The sequence below is a fragment of the Eleutherodactylus coqui genome, chromosome 2, assembly GCF_035609145.1.
Source record: "Eleutherodactylus coqui strain aEleCoq1 chromosome 2, aEleCoq1.hap1, whole genome shotgun sequence".
Classification (NCBI taxonomy): Eukaryota; Metazoa; Chordata; class Amphibia; order Anura; family Eleutherodactylidae; genus Eleutherodactylus; species Eleutherodactylus coqui.
This window is the reverse complement of record NC_089838.1, coordinates 22,345,008-22,363,278: the sequence shown is the minus strand read 5'-3', so window position 1 is coordinate 22,363,278 and position 18,271 is coordinate 22,345,008. Positions and strand designations below refer to the sequence as shown.

The window sequence follows — 18,271 nt, the reverse complement described above, 5'->3', positions numbered from 1 at the left end:
TGCTGCTCACATACGCGACTTCCTGTCCCATCATTTGCAATACACCTCTCCCCTGTATCTTGCATCCTTAGTGGAGGCATCAGGGCCATCGCTTCTTTGGCTGCACTGCAAGTGTGGTCTGAGCATGCTTAACCCTTTCCAATCCAATATCGGGCCTGCCCCGACATCATAATTTTCCTCCACAGGTTCGATGTCGGGGCAGGCCCGACACTGCACTGCAGGAGTGCATCTGCACCCGATTATCAGACACATCAGGTGCAGATGCACTCCTGCACTGATCCTCAACAAGGACCCTCGAGGAGAAGGCAGAAAGGGTTTTTAACCCTTTCTGCCTTCTCCTTTACACATTACATAGAGTTCAATTAGCGCTATGTAATGCAGGACATTCCGCCCGGCGATCATGTGACCGCCGGTGTTACCTGACCTCCAGCGGTCACATGAATGCCGAGCCGGGAGGCAGAAGGGAGAATGCAGAAGACGCCGGACACATAAGCAGGTCCCTACACTGTGCAGTGAGCACCTGCACCCTCCTGAACTCTGTCAGTTCAGGAGGGTGCAGGGAAAATGCATTTTTTCTCATCCATTCTCCCCAGCTCCGATTTATTTGGAGCTGAGGAGAATGGATGAGAAAAAATAAATGGATTGGAAAGGGTTAATAGCAAATTCTGATGACTGGACTACGCAGCTTGCTCCATATTACAGCGAGGATCCAGCCCTGTCCGCCCTTCTATCTGTGATGGATGTAACCAGCCACGGACAGTAACAGAACAGCGTTGCATTATATAGCCATCTGTAACAGCTCAGTGAAAAGGCAATGAAAATATCCCACAGACCTGTGTGCTTGAGGGTCCAACTGCCCTACGAGGAACTTTGATGTCAAAGCCACCTTTGGGGTCCTTCTCTCCTCTTAGACATGGGTCATTAGGGGGCTCACGGCCTGCTTCCCAGTCGCAGATTGTCTTACGAATCGCTTGTAGAACACTAAGGAGAAACAAAGATACATTTGTTACAGTAAATACTTTAGCAACAATTTATAAGGCAAGGGATACACGGCGACTGAACCTACATCATGCTGTCGCAGATCACAGTGTCGCCATGCTACATCACAACTTAATGTGCGTGAATGCAGTTGCTTTTCAACTCTCAAGCTGCCGCAACTCGACGAATTGCAAGAAATCCAGCAGGTTTGGATTTCTTGTAAATGTAGTGTCGTAGTAATTTGCAAGTCGCAACCTGTCTGTATTTACTCATATTAGGTTTCCTTGTGGCATATCAATATAGGGTGACTCAAAAAGAAAGGTGCAAAAGTAAAGTTGCTGAATTCGTACATGAATTGACATCAGGGCTATATTAGGCACAGCCTGAATGCGCCCCATATTAGGGTGAGTTCACACTATGATTTACTGTCTGCCCAGCCTTTCGGTAGAGAGGTTCTGCATGAATTGCTGAAAACGGCATTCAGATGGAACCTTGGAAAGAACTATTGCCTTAATTATTCAAAACAAGTCCAAGGGTGCCTCCATTTAACATCGTTTCCATTTATTTATGGAAGTCACAGCATAGTGAATGATGTTGTGTGATTGAATCCTTACTGATAATTTTGAGAATAGCATAGTCGATTGCACTATTCTGTCCTTCAAAAATATTTCATTAAAGTCTCAGGTTTGATTTGACTCATTAAAGTTTACAGTTCTACTGGGAGTTACATTGGAATACCATTTTTGGTGTTTCAGACGCAACCCCGGAACAGAAAGTCACAACGTAGTGAATGATGTCGTGTGAATGAACCCTAATCATACTATTGAGAATAGACATCAGGGAGATTCTAAAAATGTGTATAATGTGGAGTACATCATGCTCCAACCATTTATATACAATCTGCTCCCACAAGCTACGATATTTGACCAGAGCCAACACTCTAAATAGAGACCCTAAACCCCCTAAACAAATACCGATACCAGACCCCATAAATATAAACTCTCAGACCTGACTCTCCTTTACTACAGACCCCACATAATGCTCCAAAAAGACTTCAGAACAGATAAGCTAATTTTCACATCTGCCTGTCTACTTTGCCTCTTGGCACCCGGGAGATTTTCTGGCTCTTCTGGAAGTCCAGGAGATCTCCGCTTTTTGCACAAGTTTTCCAGTCATTCCAGGGAAGCTGGCTAGTATGGCATTAATGTCACTCACAGTGCACGCACATATATTTACACATGTGCAAATGTACAACCCCAATTCCAAAAAAGTTGTGATGCTGTTAGAGATGAGCGAACGTACTCGTTTCGAGTAATTACTCGGACGAGTACCGCCATTTTCGAGTACTTCAGTACTCGGATGAAAAGATTTGGGGGGCGCCGGGGGGGAGGGAGAGGCGTGGCGGCGCGGGGGGTAGCAGCGGGGAAAGGGGGGAGCCCTCTCTCTCTCCCTCTCCCCCCCACTCCCCACTGCTAACCCCCGTGCCGCCACGGCGCCCCCCGAATTTTTTCGCCCGAATACGGAAGTACTCGAAAATCGCGGTACTCGGGCGAAAAAGGGGCATGGCCGAGCACGTTCGCTCATCTCTAGATGCTGTGTAAAATGTAAATAAATGAAAGAAAAAAAAATGCAAATGATTTGGAAAACTCATAACCATATTTTATTCACAAGAGAACACATAACGTGTCAGAAGATGAAAGTGAGACATTTTTCCATTTCATTAAAAAAAAAAAACTAATTTAGAAATTGATGGCAGCAACACATCTCCAAAAAGTTGGAACAGGGTTAACAAAAGGCTGGAAACATATGTGGTTACTAATGAAAAACAGCTGGAGGGTCCATTTCAACTAAGTCACTTATAAAAAAAAAGCATGTTAGAGAGGCAGAGTCCCTCAAAAACAAAGATGGTCAGATGATGATCAGTGAAAAAGTGTGTCTAAAAATTGTTGAACAATTTCAGAAATATGTTCCTCAATGTAAAATTGCGAAGACTTTGAATATCCCACCACCTACAGTACATAATATCATCAAAAGTCTGCATAAGGAAAATCTACAGACCCTCATGTGTCCCTGCATTAAAAACAGGCATGATTCTGTAATGAAAATCACTGCATGCACTCAGGAATACTTCCAGAAATCACTGTGTGAACACAGTTGGCCGTGCAATCCACAAATACAAGTTAAGGGCTTATTCAGACAACTGGGTTTTCACACCCTGTTGATATGCGGTGTCCCTCTCTGCAGGGGAAGGAGGCTGGAAGAGTTAAGAGCAGTGCACTGGGCTCCTGCCCCCTCTCCGCCCCTCGCCACTATTTGCAATATGAGGGGACGGGGCTACATTTTTAAACTTAGCTCCACCCCGTCCCGCCCCTTCCATTGCAAATAGTGGCGAGTGGCGGAGAGGGGGCAGGAGCCCAGTGCACTGCTCCAGGCTCTTCCAGCCTCCTCCCCCTGCAGAGAAGAACACCGTATATCGGTCAGGCGTGAAAACCCGGACGATATATGGACGTCTGAATAAGACCTAAAGCTTTATCATGCAAAGGAAGCCATAAATCAACACAATCCAGAAACTCTGGCGTCTTCTCTGGGCCAAAGCTCATTTAAATTGGACTGAGCCCAAATGGAAAACTGTTCTGTGGTCAGAGTCACCCAGCTTGTTATCAGCGCATAGTTCAAAAGCTTGCATCTCTGATGGTATGGGGTTGCATTGTTCCCTATGGGCAGCATAGATGTATATAGAGGTTTTTGAAGAACATATACTCCCATCCAGACAACGTCTTTCAGGGAAAGCCTTGCATATTGCAGCAAGACAATGCTAAACCATATACTGCATCCATCGCAACAGCGTGGCTTTACAGAAGTAGAGCCCGGGTGCTGAAGTGCCCGCCTGCAGTGCAGACCTTACACCAATAAACATTTGGCGCATCGCATTCTTTTTTTCTTTACAATTATTTACATTTTACACAGCGTCCCAGACTTTTTTTTTGTATATGTAGATTTACTCACAGAAACATATGCATACACACACTGTGCCCATACATTCACATACTGGACACAGACTCCAGTACAGTGCACTCCAGTCCCTCCTGTGTCCTTACACACCATATCTGCCTGCTTCTAGAAGATCAGATCTCTGCTTGTCCTCCTCAGCTTCACTTTTGCACCATCTTTTTTTAATCCCCCTGTACTGCGATATCTGGCTGCATCACAGTATAGCCAAGCCTAACACATGTAGCGGATCAATCACATTGCCTCCGATTCTATGTTTAGTGCGAAGCCTAGATTTTACATTGGGAAAAAGAGGTCAATACCTTAGGGGCGCCATGTGGAAAAAGGCAGCCTCTCCTCAATCAGAGCCATATAAATAATTCATGTACTGGGTTTCATTAAGAACTGTAATGTAGCTCTAATGGGTCTTCTATGGTAAATTATTTAATTGCAGGCATTTTGTCCCTGTAGGTTCCTGAGAGCTAACCTATATCTTATCATGACTCTTCTTACCTTATGAGCACATTCTTCTTTTTGCGTACAGCCTGGCGGAGTGGTTCTCGTAGGATACTCTGAGCAAAGTCTTGCAGTGCAGCGTATATTGTATTTCTTATGGCTTGATTGAATACACTTTCCATTCGGCCCATGAGTACTTGCAGACCTTTTACCATGGCAATCACCTAAAGGAAATCAAAAAGACAATAAAATGAAAAGTGTGAAAATTCCATTGACTTACATGTAACATATGGGTCTTACTATCATTCCAGAAAAAATGCATGTGGAAGGGTCCGTGTCGATACACCAAACATGTCTATAATGTACACTACCGTTCAAAAGTTTGGGGTCACATTGAAATGTCCTTATTTTTGAAGGAAAAGCACTGTACTTTTCAATGAAGATAACTTTAAACTAGTCCTAACTTTAAACAAATGCACTCTATACATTGCTAATGTGGTAAATGACTATTCTAGCTGCAAATGCCTGGTTTTTTGTGCAAAATCTACACAGGTGAATAGAGGCCCATTTCCAGCAACTATCACTCCAGTGTTCTAATGGTACAATGTGTTTGCTCATTGGCTCAGAAGGCTAATTGATGATTAGAAAACCCTTGTGCAATCATGTTCACACATCTGAAAACAGTCTAGCTCGTTACAGAATCTACAAAACTGACCTTCCTGTGAGCAGATTGAGTTTCTGGAGCATCACATTTGTGGGGTCAATTAAACGCTCAAAATGGCCAGAAAAAGAGAACTTTCATCTGAAACTCGACAGTCTATTCTTGTTCTTAGAAATGAAGGCTATTCCATGCGAGAAATTGCTAAGAAATTGAAGATTTCCTACAACGGTGTGTACTACTCCCTTCAGAGGACAGCACAAACAGGCTCTAACCAGAGTAGAAAAAGAAGTGGGAGGCCGCGTTGCACAACTAAGCAAGAAGATAAGCACATTAGAGTCTCTAGTTTGAGAAACAGACGCCTCACAGGTACCCAACTGGCATCTTCATTAAATAGTACCCGCAAAACACCAGTGTCAACATCTACAGTGAAGAGGCGGTTGCGGGATTTTGGGCTTCAGGGCAGAGTGGCAAAGAAAAAGCCATATCTGAGACTGGCCAATAAAAGAAAAAGATTAAGATGGGCAAAAGAACACAGACATTGGACAGAGGAAGACTGGAAAAAAGTGTTGTGGACGGATGAATCCAAGTTTGAGGTGTTTGGATCACAAAGAAGAACGTTTGTGAGACGCAGAACAAATGAAAAGATGCTGGAAGAATGCCTGACGCCATCTCTTAAGCATGGTGGAGGTAATGTGATGGTCTGGGGTTGCTTTGGTGCTGGTAAGGTGGGAGATTTGTACAGGGTAAAAGGGATTCTGAATAAGGAAGGCTATCACTCCATTTTGCAAGGCCATGCCATACCCAGTGGACAGCGCTTGATTGGAACCAATTTCATCCTACAACAGGACAATGACCCTAAACACACCTCCAAATTGTGCAAAAACTATTTACAGCAGAAGCAGGCAGCTGGTATTCTATCGGTAATGGAGTGGCCAGCGCAGTCACCAGATCTGAACCCCATTGAGCTGTTGTAGGAGCAGCTTGACCGTATGGTACGCCAGAAGTGCCCATCCAACCAATCCAACTTGTGGGAGATGCTTCTAGAAGCGTGGGGTGCAATTTCACAAGCTTACCTCAACAAATTAACAGCTAGAATGTCAAAGGTGTGCAATGCTGTAATTGCTGCAAAAGGAGGATTCTTTGACGAAAGCAAAGTTTGATGTAAAAACAATGTTATTTCAAATACAAATCATTATTTCTAACCTTGTCAATGTCTTGACTCTATTTTCTATTCATTTCACAACGCATGGTGGTGAATAAGTGTGACTTTTCATGGAAAACACAAAATTGTTTGGGTGACCCCAAACTTTTGAACGGTAGTGTACATATCCCTTTAAATGAACTATTAGTATGAGTACTAGCTCCTCCTACTAGCTATATCCCTCCTGCAGACACCAAGCTAACCCGTTTGTATGCAAGCATAATGAGCAGCAAAGTAGGATATGAAAACAATCAATATAAAACATGAAAACTATTAAAATTGTAACCCAGCGTAGCGTCATGTGCAATTGTGAAGAGAAGGCTTCATCAAGGAGGAAGATATCTGAAAATCCTGTGTACCCCAATGAACGGGACGAAAAGGGATTTTACAGTAAGTACAAAAATCTTGTTTTTCTGTCCATGTCATTGGGGGATACAGCTGAATGCTGTGGGATGTTCCAGAGCAGTCCCTCGAGCGTGGAGAAAAGTATACAAGGACACAAGCAGTCAGTTTATGGCCATCTGTAAAACTCTTAGACCAAGAGAGGCGTCTGTGGATGCAAAACTGTGCACTTTGTAAAACTTTAAAAAGGTGTGCAGAGAGGACCATGTGCCGGCCTTACACACTTGAATAGCAGAAGCATTGTTGCATTCCACCTTCGAGGCACCCACTGCCCAAGAAGTTATGCTGGCATGGTAGGCATCTTCCACCAATGACCAGATTCAGTGTGAGATGAACATATTACCTCCAGTAGCTCTCTGGAGGAGGTACTTATCATCCCTCTCAGGACAGGTATGCCAGCTGGAAGAAATGCTTCTGGGAAAGGCAGAAGGGCTGCAGAGTGGGAGACAGCTATGATGGAAGGTCCCCCCCCCCCCCCCCCGAATTTAAGCAGAGCATTGCCGGCCGGGGATAGGGAAATAGCATGGCTCTGTGGCAGTGATCCTCTCTTCCTAAGCAGAACAATGAGGGCTATAGTGACAGAGAGAGTGGTGAGGGGGAGTGTGGAGGATACTCAGCTCGGTGCAAAGTAAGGGAGATACTTACCCTGCCAAGAAGAAAATGACTGCATAAGTCCAGCAGTGTGTTCCCCTGCCTTTGAGGAGGTAAGGAGTGCTCCGGGAAAAGGGGGACACTATGGCTGATGGGTCATGTTCAGCTAAGGGCTTAGACATGCCTTTCTTCTGAGGACAGTGCAGGCAAAATGGTTAACTCCTCTCTGTTCACCCTCCTTGGCGGGGTAACAGGAAAATTCCTTCCAGGCCCCTATTCCCTGAGTCCAAATGATGGAAGACTGGCGACAAATAGGTCTGCCTCCTATGAACACTAAGCTAAAAACTGGTTAGCTTGGTGCCTGCAGCAGTAGAAGGAGCTTACACTTTTTTTACTCAGTGTCCGCTTCTTAGTGGCAATAGCTATACACACGGTCTTCAGCTGTGTCCCCCAATGACACAGATGAGAAAACATGTTAAATTACGACACATTTTAACCAATAGGGGGTCTTCATCAGGTACCATCTATGCTTGTTTAGTGTTGTCTCATAGAAGGTATATCAGCACAGCCTTGGAATGATGTTTTTTGGAGTTGAGGTTCATCGGACCTGAACCTCTTGGCCGTCATCATTGCAGCAGCAGTTCATCTTGGATACTATTGTTATTATAGGCGGATCATTGGAGTTGTGCCCATCAATGCACAACCTAATCAGGTGTGGATTTTATGTAATTTCTTTACCACTTTTCATCAGTTATCTTACGCTTATATCAGGGCCCCTAGTCTCTCTCTCATTTTTTGTAATGGTGGCCGTTAGAGATGAGCGAGCATACTTGCTAAGGCAAACTACTCGAGCTAGTAGTGTCTTATGCGAGTATCTGCCCGCTCGTCTCAAAAGATTCGGGTTGCGGCGGAGGAGAGCGGTGAGTTGCAGGAGTGAGCAGGGGGGAGAGAGTGAGAGAGAGATCTCCCCCCTGTTCCTCCCCGCTCTCTCCCGCCGCTCCCCGCCCCCCACCGGCCCCTGAATCTTTTGAGACGAGTGGGCAGGTACTCGCATAAGGCACTACTCGCTCGAGTAGTTTGCCTTAGCGAGTACGCTCGCTTATCTCTAGTGGCCATACATATTAGATCAGTGTCATCCAAACCTGCCAATTTCAGCAGGACTGATCAAACATCTAATGTGTATGGTGGTGCTCTGATGCTCCCACAACAGCAGAAATCAGAGGAAAGAAGAGTCAGACATTCTGAATTTTAACATGCCTGATCCTTTTGTTCTCAAGGGAAATCTGCCACTGCCAAGGTTGTCTGCCAGCAGCTTAATCCCCTCCCTACAACGAGAATGCATGCTTACTTAATCCAGCCAATTGTGCATGTGTATAAGGAGGAGTAGATGGCGGGTGAAAACTAACTGAGGTGTATGATCAGCTTCTGGCTGGATTCACAACAGCGAGTGCAATGTGGGTTCATGAAAATATGACCTACATCGCACTTGATTTTTCTGCAATTGCAAAGTTTTCAGCGTCAAAAAGGCATCGTACATGCTTTCCTCACACATGTGGAAAAAAAAAATTGCATGTGCTTCTACGAGTTGAATGGTAAAAAACGTGTCACACATATAAATCGCATGGTATGCAAGTGCAATGCTATTTTTTTCAGACTCTTATATCAGTGATTCTTGATTTTTAATTCTGGTCAAGAGAGAAAAAAAAATTGAAATTCATAGGTTCTATTCATGTGCAAGTCCTTGCAATTGGACAGAACCTGCGCGTAAAAATTGTTCATGTGAATACACCCTCTGAGTTAACCAACAATCTCATACTTATGGAAACTGTCTGATGGTTCCCCAGTGTAGGAAACAAGCATATAAAAGTTTGGAATTCTTCAAGCTAGTTGTCGCTTATCTCCCTTCCCATACTGAAATTCCATTTGATGGTTTAAAGGGATATTACACTCTTGGCAAAATGACTGTTAAACTATTAGCCCAGATGTCAGCAATAACAAGAATATGTACGACGGGATGATGGCGCTGCAGCAGTAAGACAAAACAGGGTTGTTCAAAAAAAACAACATGGATGGAATTGATTGAAGAGTCTGCTATCCCTGAAAATATTGGATTGTCTGCAGATTATCCCAAGAAAGGCAGAGTCCAAAATTACCAAAGACATAAAATAATTGCCCAGCAGTAGAGATGATCGAGTATACTCGCTAAGGGCAATTGCTCGATCTAGCATTGCCCTTAGTGAGTACCTGCCCGCTCGGGAGCAAAGATTCGGCTGCCGGCGGGGAGCTGCGGGGGAGAGCGGGGAGGAACAGAGGGGAGATCTCCCCCCCCCCGCTCCCACCTGCTGACTGCCCCGCAACTCACCTGTCACCTGCGCCAGCAGCCGAACCTTTTCTCCCGAGTGGGAAGATACTCGCTAAGGACAATGCTCGATCGAGCAATTGTCCTTAGCGAGTATGCTCGCTCATCTCTACCCAGCAGTTAGAAGTGTTGGTCCCCACAACTGACATGCATTTCTCACCCATGCCATCACTGAAAAAAAAACTGCCTTTGACCTCATGAAAGCTTGTCCAGCCCCACTGGTTAGACACAGCCACATTTCTGTTAGTGAAGAAAATGTATAGTAAAATACAAGGGCTGGCTGGGTACAACTTACCTCCACAAAGGCAAACTTCTCCTCACTGGTGTAGTTATACCTTGTAGCTCGCTCATATTCCTCTGCTGTGCCTGGACAGTCCTTGTTACAGAACTTGTCTGTAGGATGAACCAACTTCCAAGAATACTGAAGGACAGAACATACAGGTTAAAAAATGTCAATGCTATTACGCTGTATAGGTCATCATAGGTCATAATGTGCTATATAGGAGTATATATAAGAGAGGGAGAGAAAGTGTGGAGGGTAAAGCTATCAGAAACTCAATAGGCAGATTATGTATTGGGAATACATAATGGAATTATCAGAGACAATCAGAAATCTGAGTACAAATAGCAAACTCACCACTTCCATGACGTGAGCGCTCCACTTAGATAGAAGCTGCAGACCCCTCAGTGCCAGGTCAAACAACTCTCTGTACTCTTCATCTGACTTCTGGCTGTCCAGACCCGAGCCTGTTACCACCTGCCAACAACAGGAGACAGTGATAAACTCCACCAGCTTTTTGAGTGGCTTTACATGAGACAATTATCATCCGAATATCACCATCCAACTTAAAGGGGTTGTCCAGTTGTAAACTATTGATGGTATATCCTCAAAATAGGTTAGGAGTAGTAGATTGGCATAGGTCGGTGGCCTGGGACTCCTACCGATCATCTGTTCACCAGGCTAGTGCACTTGTGTACCAAGTTGATTTCTGTAGGAAGCAGACAGCTCCGTTCTTACTGCATGACCTGTAATACTAAGCCTGCCCACTGCTGTCCGAATGGAGCTGTCTGCTTCCTGCAAAAATTGGCTCAGAACACAAGCATACAGCGCGAACAACTGATCAGCGGATGTCCTGAGCGTCAGAACCTTGCCAATCTACTATTGATAAACCATTTCATAGGTCACAACTGAACAACCCCTTTATAATCCTCACAGGTTCCTGAAAACACATAAATATGTGTGAGTGATCTTCAACTGAACAGTCTCTGCTGGTCTTTAAAAGAACACTCCCTGCCCCGTTCTCCCGCTGGCTTGGCCTTCGATGGAACACTCGGTGCTGCGGCCTCTCATTCATTCAAAGACTCGCATGTATTTATGTGTGTTCAGTGGACTCAGCAACCAATGGGCGAGCCTTGGGGAGGGTCAAAATTCCAAATACACACTTACCAAAGAACCTCACGACCCCTAGCTAATTGATTAATCCTATTTTGGCCTGGATAAATGCTCCCATCAATGCGTTCACTGATTGCAAAATTGAACAAGTCAACAACAATTTAAAAGCACATAAACAAAAGTCATTCGTACACTTTAGGGACTATTCAGACAATTGTTTGCCCATGTAAAGTCACACCTGGTCTTTGCCTTTCATATCTAACTGTATGCAATGTGTATATACTGCCGCTGTCTTCTATGACGAGATATGTATTGTACCCAAAACTCAAAATCTCAGAATGCAAATCAAATATATCTATCTACACTCTTTGTAAAATAATACAAAAACAAGGCACTAGAAGGAGTTGTCGATTTGCTGCAAAACTCGGCATGCAGTTCCATCTCAGACAGATATACAAATGATTAGAGTTGTGGTGTGATTAGATGAACGGTCTTGTCACCTGAGGCCCTAAAAGTGGTTTCACCCTTGGACTATATAAAGGCTCTCAGAGGCTCCTTGTGTGTAGTGCCCTCTTCTTCCGCTTGTGTAGAGCTTGATGACCAATAGACACCTCTACGACGCAGAGAAGAGATGTCACCCCGTTACCAGAGTCTGGGAGGGGCGCATTATTGGGATGTGAGAAGCAGGATGGTTGTATCGACGAATTGCCTGCTACTTGGGCTGTTCTGTCCAGACTGTTAGGAGCTGTTTGGTCCAGTGGATGCGTGGGGGCACACAACGGAACTGAACTCAGGATGATCTCAAAAGACCACCAGTAGCGAGGATTGTCTAATCATCGGACAAGCACGAGCAGCTCCAACTGTTTCGTTGTCCGCCATCCAGAGACAAGTGGCGCCATCGTTACACCCGTGTCTGTGGGAACCGTTTCCAGGCACTTGGCTGAAGGCGCCATTCCGTGTACTGCATTTGACACCGACCCACCATCCCCTCTGTTTGCAGTGATGTCGTGAACAATGAAGCTGGATGCTACGGAGTGGAAAAGGGTTGTCTTCAGCGATGATTCCGGGTTTAGTTTGGGCGCTGGCAACGGCATTGTTCATGTCTGCAGACCTAGGGGTGAGCGTCTCAATCCTGCCTTTGCTGTGGAGCCGCACACTGCCCCCTGCTGGTGTGATTGTCTGGGGGAACATTGCATATGACAGTGGGTCCCCCTAGTAGTGGTACGAGGGACAATGACAGCTCGGCGATATGTTCAGGACATCCTGCAGCCACGTGTGTTCCTCTCATGGCGGCTTCCAAGAGGCATTTTCCAGAAGGATAATGCTCGGCCGCACAGAGCAAGAGTATCACAGGAATGTCCCCACAACATTGTCACACTTCTGTGGCCGCCCAGTCACCAGAATTATCAACAATAGAACATGTATGGGACCATCTGGGACTCCATCTTTGACAATCTAGAGGCTTAGCTACAAGAAATGGGGAGCATTATCCTGCAGGATACCATATGGAACCTGTATGCTCCAAGCCCATCCATATAAAATCTTGTATCCAAGCTAGAGGCAGTACAACAGGGGACTAGACCCTCCATGCTGCCTGTATCACATCTTGTATCCAAGCTAGAGGCAGCCCAACAGGGTACTAGAGCCTCCATGCCCGTATCAGATCTTGTATTCAAGCTAGAGGCGGTACAACAGGGTACTAGAGCCTCCATTCCCGCCCATATCACATCTTGTATCCAAGTTAGAGGTGGTACAACAGGGGACTAGAGCCTCCATGCCCATCCGTATCACATCTTGTATCCAAGCTAGAGGCGGTACAACAGGGTACTAGAGCCTCCATTCCCGCCCATATCACATCTTGTATCCAAGTTAGAGGTGGTACAACAGGGAACTAGAGCCTCCATTCCCGCCCATATCACATCTTGTATCCAAGTTAGAGGTGGTACAACAGGGGACTAGAGCCTCCATGCCCACCTGTATCACATCTTGTATCCAAGCTAGAGGCGGTACAACAGGGGACTAGAGCCTCCATGCCCATCCGTATCACATCTTGTATCCAAGCTAGAGGCGGTACAACAGGGTTCTAGAGCCTCCATGCCCATCCGTATCACATCTTGTATCCAAGCTAGAGGCGATACAACAGGGTTCTAGAGCCTCCTTTCTAGTGGTCGGTTTTCCACAATAAATTGTCCTTTTTCCTCTGATATTGCAATAACTTACTTATATCAACACTACAATCACACATACAAAGTTTAATTAGATTTTACCAACTCCTTCTAGGGCAGGGATTGTTTGTTGACAATAAGTGTATCTAGCTATCTTATATCTATCTATGGGCCCTTTGACGCAGGCCAATAAATCGTCCAGATTTCCGCATGCCGACTGAACAATGAACAATGGATAGGTCCATGTGAACAGGCAGTTGTTCGCCTATGATTGACTGCCCATTTATTGTAAATGGAAGCGGGAGTCCAGAAGATCCCTGGCCCACCCCACGTCTATTCACTGAACAATGATCTGTTCTGTGTAAAAGCAGAAGAACCATCACTGTGGGATGACCTATCGAGTAACTGCGGCTGACAGATCATCAGGTGTAAGAGGGCATTTTAAAATAGGGTAATAAGTTGGAAACAACAGGATCCTCTTTAATGGATTGCCAAAACTGAAATTTTAAAGGAACTCTGCACATTATAAGCTTCTAAATCAGCCAAACCTTTAGATAGGTGCTAAGACCACAAAGGTTAGTACATCTCTCTTTCCCCTGACAGTGCTAAGATCATCAAGAAATCAATGTTTTTCTGCATCACACGATGTACGCAAATGAGGAGTAAATTGTCCAATGGGCATTCCTCTTGCTGGGATTGGTCCTGGGTTTTTCTGCTAAGTTCTTCCATCCCTCCCCTTATGATTGATGGCCACAGCTCTCTTTAGCTAGGGCTTATTTCCACCAGAGTATGCATAAAATGATGTGAGTCTCCCGTGCCGTTCTACACATACACAGCCCTTTCACTCTGCCGGCAGAGACCACGTATGGGTCGAGTATGAACTGCGCATGTCCGGGAATCTGACGTCACGGACATGCACAGTGTGATTTTTCTTCCTCAATTTCCCTGCACAGACATTGCGAGAGGGCAGCGTTTCGATAAGGAGCCCATAGAAGGGCTCTGCGTCATACGCAAAGAAATAGCACGCTGCGATTTATTTCTCTGCTGTATGTAAACGCTGTGTACACACGCTGGTGTGCGTGAAAGAATGAATGTCCATTGACTTTCATTGCCTCCATTCACTGCATGTCACGCACACGTAATACGCAGTGAAAAAAACGCTCGTGGACATTAGCCTTTAATGTGATCCTCGGGGCCTGGAGAATCGAAGATGGTGAACCACTCCTGTGACCCCCTGATGCACAGTGTGGATAGTGCATCCAAGACACTACATCCTGCTCTGATTGGCCAGCATTGGTTAATCAAAGCAGGTGTAGTGTCTTAGACTAATGATGTATACTAATGCTCAGTGTACATAAATAGTCGGAGAAGTGGTTTGGCTATCTTCATTTCTCCAGGGCCAGAGGGTCGCTTTAAGATCCCCAAACATATTAGATTTCAGTCGTCCAAACTCACCGATAACGGCAAAGTTGGACGCTCTCTAATGTGTTGGGGGGGGGATGATGTTGATGGAAAGAAAGACTGGGGACATTGAATTTTGATACCTAATACTCCCCTTCTCCAGGAGATAAGAGGTGTCCGGCTGCATCTTAGCTCCCTACACACAGGAATGTTCAGCTGAGCCCAACCTTCATGGCATGGGGGAGTTGGAGGAAACAGATCTCAGACAAACAATCATTCATCCAAAAGTTGGTGAATGTATCTGGACAGCACTAGTAGAGAAACCCAGGCCAATCTGAGCAACAAGAACACCTGTAGGATGGCTTACTGCTCATTTGCTTACGGCATGTGCTGCAGGAAAACTGATTTCTCAGAGATGGTAGTACTATCAGGGGAAACAAAGGTCTACTAGCACTTATCTTCTTAGTGACTATCCGAAGGTGTGAATGGTTGCTAACGGACGTCCTTTAAGGATCCTTTCAAAATGCGAGGTGCAATGTAAAAACATAGACCCCTGAATAAGAACTGCAATTTTTTGCAAGGTTCTCTGTTAAATAAATGCAGGAAATTTAAGAAAATGAAAAAAACACATAACCCTGGTATGACTCATATATAGCATGACCATAAGATGATAGCATCCTAGAATGCCCTTACCTCACTGTTACTGTAGCGTGCCAGCTCGGAGATGAAGCGGATGTGGTCGTCTCGGATCTGTACCATCTGCTCACAAATATTGTACTGGGGACTGATACTGCTCTGGGTGCAGGTCCACCTGGGCAGGAAACAGCTGCTTAAAGCCTGCTGATCGGCCTCAATAGGGCAAGTGGAAAGAGTCTAGAAGCACTTATTAGGTCGATTGAGACAGCAAACTACAATATATAATCTACGCAATGGAATCCTGAAACATATGGCTGACGATCCAAAGTTACACAACACCAATACAGCCGACACTATGTCACACTGAGATTGCACCATAGAAGAAGTATTAGATCTAATATCCTGAGCTAACTCAACCCTAGCCATCATTAAATGTCATAATTCGTTTCTGTTCCTCTTCAGTGGTATGTTGTACGGCAGAAGTGACAACCACATGGAGCGTAACAAAATGATGATTTTTTTTTTAGTCTTTGAACCTACAGTTTCAAGTTGTTCAGAAGTTTACAGAAATTGACATCAACTATCTTCATGCTTTCGCTGTAGGGGAAATATATTATTACATGTATTATTACATCAACCAGCGCTTTCATGCAGCTCCTCTCTTCTGGCTTAGGCCCTCTGTCCACGGCCGTTGCGGAATATCGTTAGCGATATTCCGCCGCGGGGGACGAGAAGGGAGCGCTGACAGGTATCAGCAGTGAGCCTATCTAACAGATAGGCTCACAGCAGAGAATCGCGGCAAATTGCAGCATGCCGCAACTTAGATTCCGCGAGCGGAGAATCGCTATGATTCTCCGGTCGTGGACGCCGCAGCTGCGCTTTCCATAGCAACACTATATTCCTGCGCCAGTGGTCCGTTCTACGTAGATTATGACTTGTCTATAAAGACTAGTGCAGCAATGTGTCATCGAAGACTTCAGATAATTGATACTAGCACCATTTCCCTCGTATCACTTTTCTCCTGCACCAGTTTTCATAAATGCTATAATGATCCACTTTACATCCCCAAAATGGCCTTTAAGGGTAGAGATGGTCAGACCCTCATCAATCCCCAAAATGAAGATGTGACGCTTTTAGGTTTTCCCTGCTTAGAGGCGCTCCCAGTGACCTAGGTGTGCCGAGAACTGCAACCAGCACTATCCGGTTGAATGGGGCAGCGTTGTAGTTCCCTGTACAGCGGTGGCTGATATATATATTTCATCTGTATTTGCATTCATTGGTATTATTTTCTATACAGCAAAAACAGTCAAATCCTGCTGATATAGTGATACAATACAGATGCAACTTCATCTTACAGACATGTTACAATACACTCGTGTGAAACTGGCCCTAGCGTGTGCAGAACATGCCCCGTTGACAAGAAGAATGTTAACACCCAGTTATGTATTTAGTCATACATTTGTAGAAGGATTAACAGAGGAACAACACAATGCAAAGTTCTAAGAGATGATGGTCCAGTTTAATGTGCCTGTGGATAGGGGATGGATTTATGAATGGTGAAGGATTGACCGTTGGGAGCCTCAGCAATCCCAATGGTCCCCACATGAATGAAATGGAAGTGGCGAATGCAGGTCACTGCGCCATTCATTTCAATGACAGCCCTGGAGATTACAGATTGGTCATACTCGTTGAATTGAATGAAGTGACCTCCACTCCATTCATGTGGGGATTGTCAAGACCCCCATTTTCAGGATCAGTGGTGGTCTCAGGAGTTTAACCCCTACGATCATAAAATTATGCCCGATCTACAAGATAGGGGAAAACTTCAGATCTTGTTACAAGCTGCTAGAGTCAACGGGGCAAATTTACTTAGACTGACGTTTCATATGCTGGTCGAAGTTTGCACCGGTGTTAGTGCAACAAATGTACTAAGAGGTGCACCTCCACACGCCAGACTGAAACTTACGTAGGTTGCAGCTATAATTTCTGTCACTTTTAGCAAAAATTATAGTAAATCTGACGGGCTGTGCATGCTCTCTAAGGGCTTGGTCAGACGAGCATGTTTTTTTTGTGCGTGCAAAACATGCGCTCCTCGCATAAGCTGAAAACGCGTGAACGGGCAAAGTTTTATATGCGCAGCGCTAAAACTTTGGCCGTTCACTGGAGCAGTTGCTCCACGAAGGTCCCCTCATCACTGAACACTGTAACAGAGCTGTTACACTGTTCAGTGATGATGGAACTCCCCGCGGCGATGAAAGAATCCCCTGTCACAACTGTCACAGCTGTGGCAGAGGACCGATGCTATCCCATTGCTTTTAATGGGGCCGGTGCTGCTGCCACCCCATTGAAAGCAATGGGGTGAAGGCAACCCCCACAGGGATTTTCGGGGAAGGGCTTGGAATATAAGCCCTTCCCTGAAAATAAGCCCTAGTTGCTGGGGCAAAAAAATTATACATCACCTAGCAGCGCTGTCGGGGCTCCGGCGCGTCTTCTCCCTGGCTCCCCGACACTCTTCTGTATCATTTCTTCTTGCAGGGGATGTAAAAATCCCAACCTCCTGGAAGCGTTGCCTTTGACTGGCTGAGCTCAGGTACCAATCACAGCCATTCAATGATGAAAGCACCTTTTAATTGCCCTGCTGTAAGCATCAGGGAAGCTATTCAGTGTGCAGGAGTTTCCATTAACTCCTGCTTCCACAGGAGTCAATGGAAACTCCGGCAAAACGCGCATCTATGTCGTATCTTTTTTAGGTGTGCGCTGTTTTGCACTTCGAATTCTGTGCATATGAACGCTTCTATAGGAATCCATTGGTTCTCTTAGAAGCGTGTATTATGCACGCGCAAAACACACGCTTATCTGACCGAGGCCTAAGGGTGCTTTCACACTATGGAATATTCTGCAACAGCGTTACAGAATATGCTATCCTGGAATTCTGCACCAAAATCTGTGCATCTAACTAATTTTGTTGTGGAGTTGCCTGCAAAATTTAGCTATTTTCAATTCCGCATCAAAACCTACATGTTAGCATTGCGGATTCTGG

At 45.2% G+C, this 18,271-nt stretch overlaps 1 protein-coding gene across 1 annotated transcript in view; it reads right to left on the bottom strand.

The window, feature by feature from the left end:
• The window catches only part of CYFIP2 (cytoplasmic FMR1 interacting protein 2), a 75,876-nt gene that overhangs the window by 18,827 nt on the left and 38,778 nt on the right, over nucleotides 1-18,271 (bottom strand). Inside the window, exons 12-16 of the mRNA XM_066590472.1 lie at nucleotides 15,289-15,406; nucleotides 10,274-10,393; nucleotides 9,932-10,057; nucleotides 4,480-4,646; nucleotides 834-981 (exon numbers count right to left, since the gene is read on the bottom strand). Of these exons, the coding sequence (XP_066446569.1) occupies nucleotides 834-981; nucleotides 4,480-4,646; nucleotides 9,932-10,057; nucleotides 10,274-10,393; nucleotides 15,289-15,406 (679 nt within the window). The remainder of the gene's footprint in view (nucleotides 1-833; nucleotides 982-4,479; nucleotides 4,647-9,931; nucleotides 10,058-10,273; nucleotides 10,394-15,288; nucleotides 15,407-18,271) is intronic.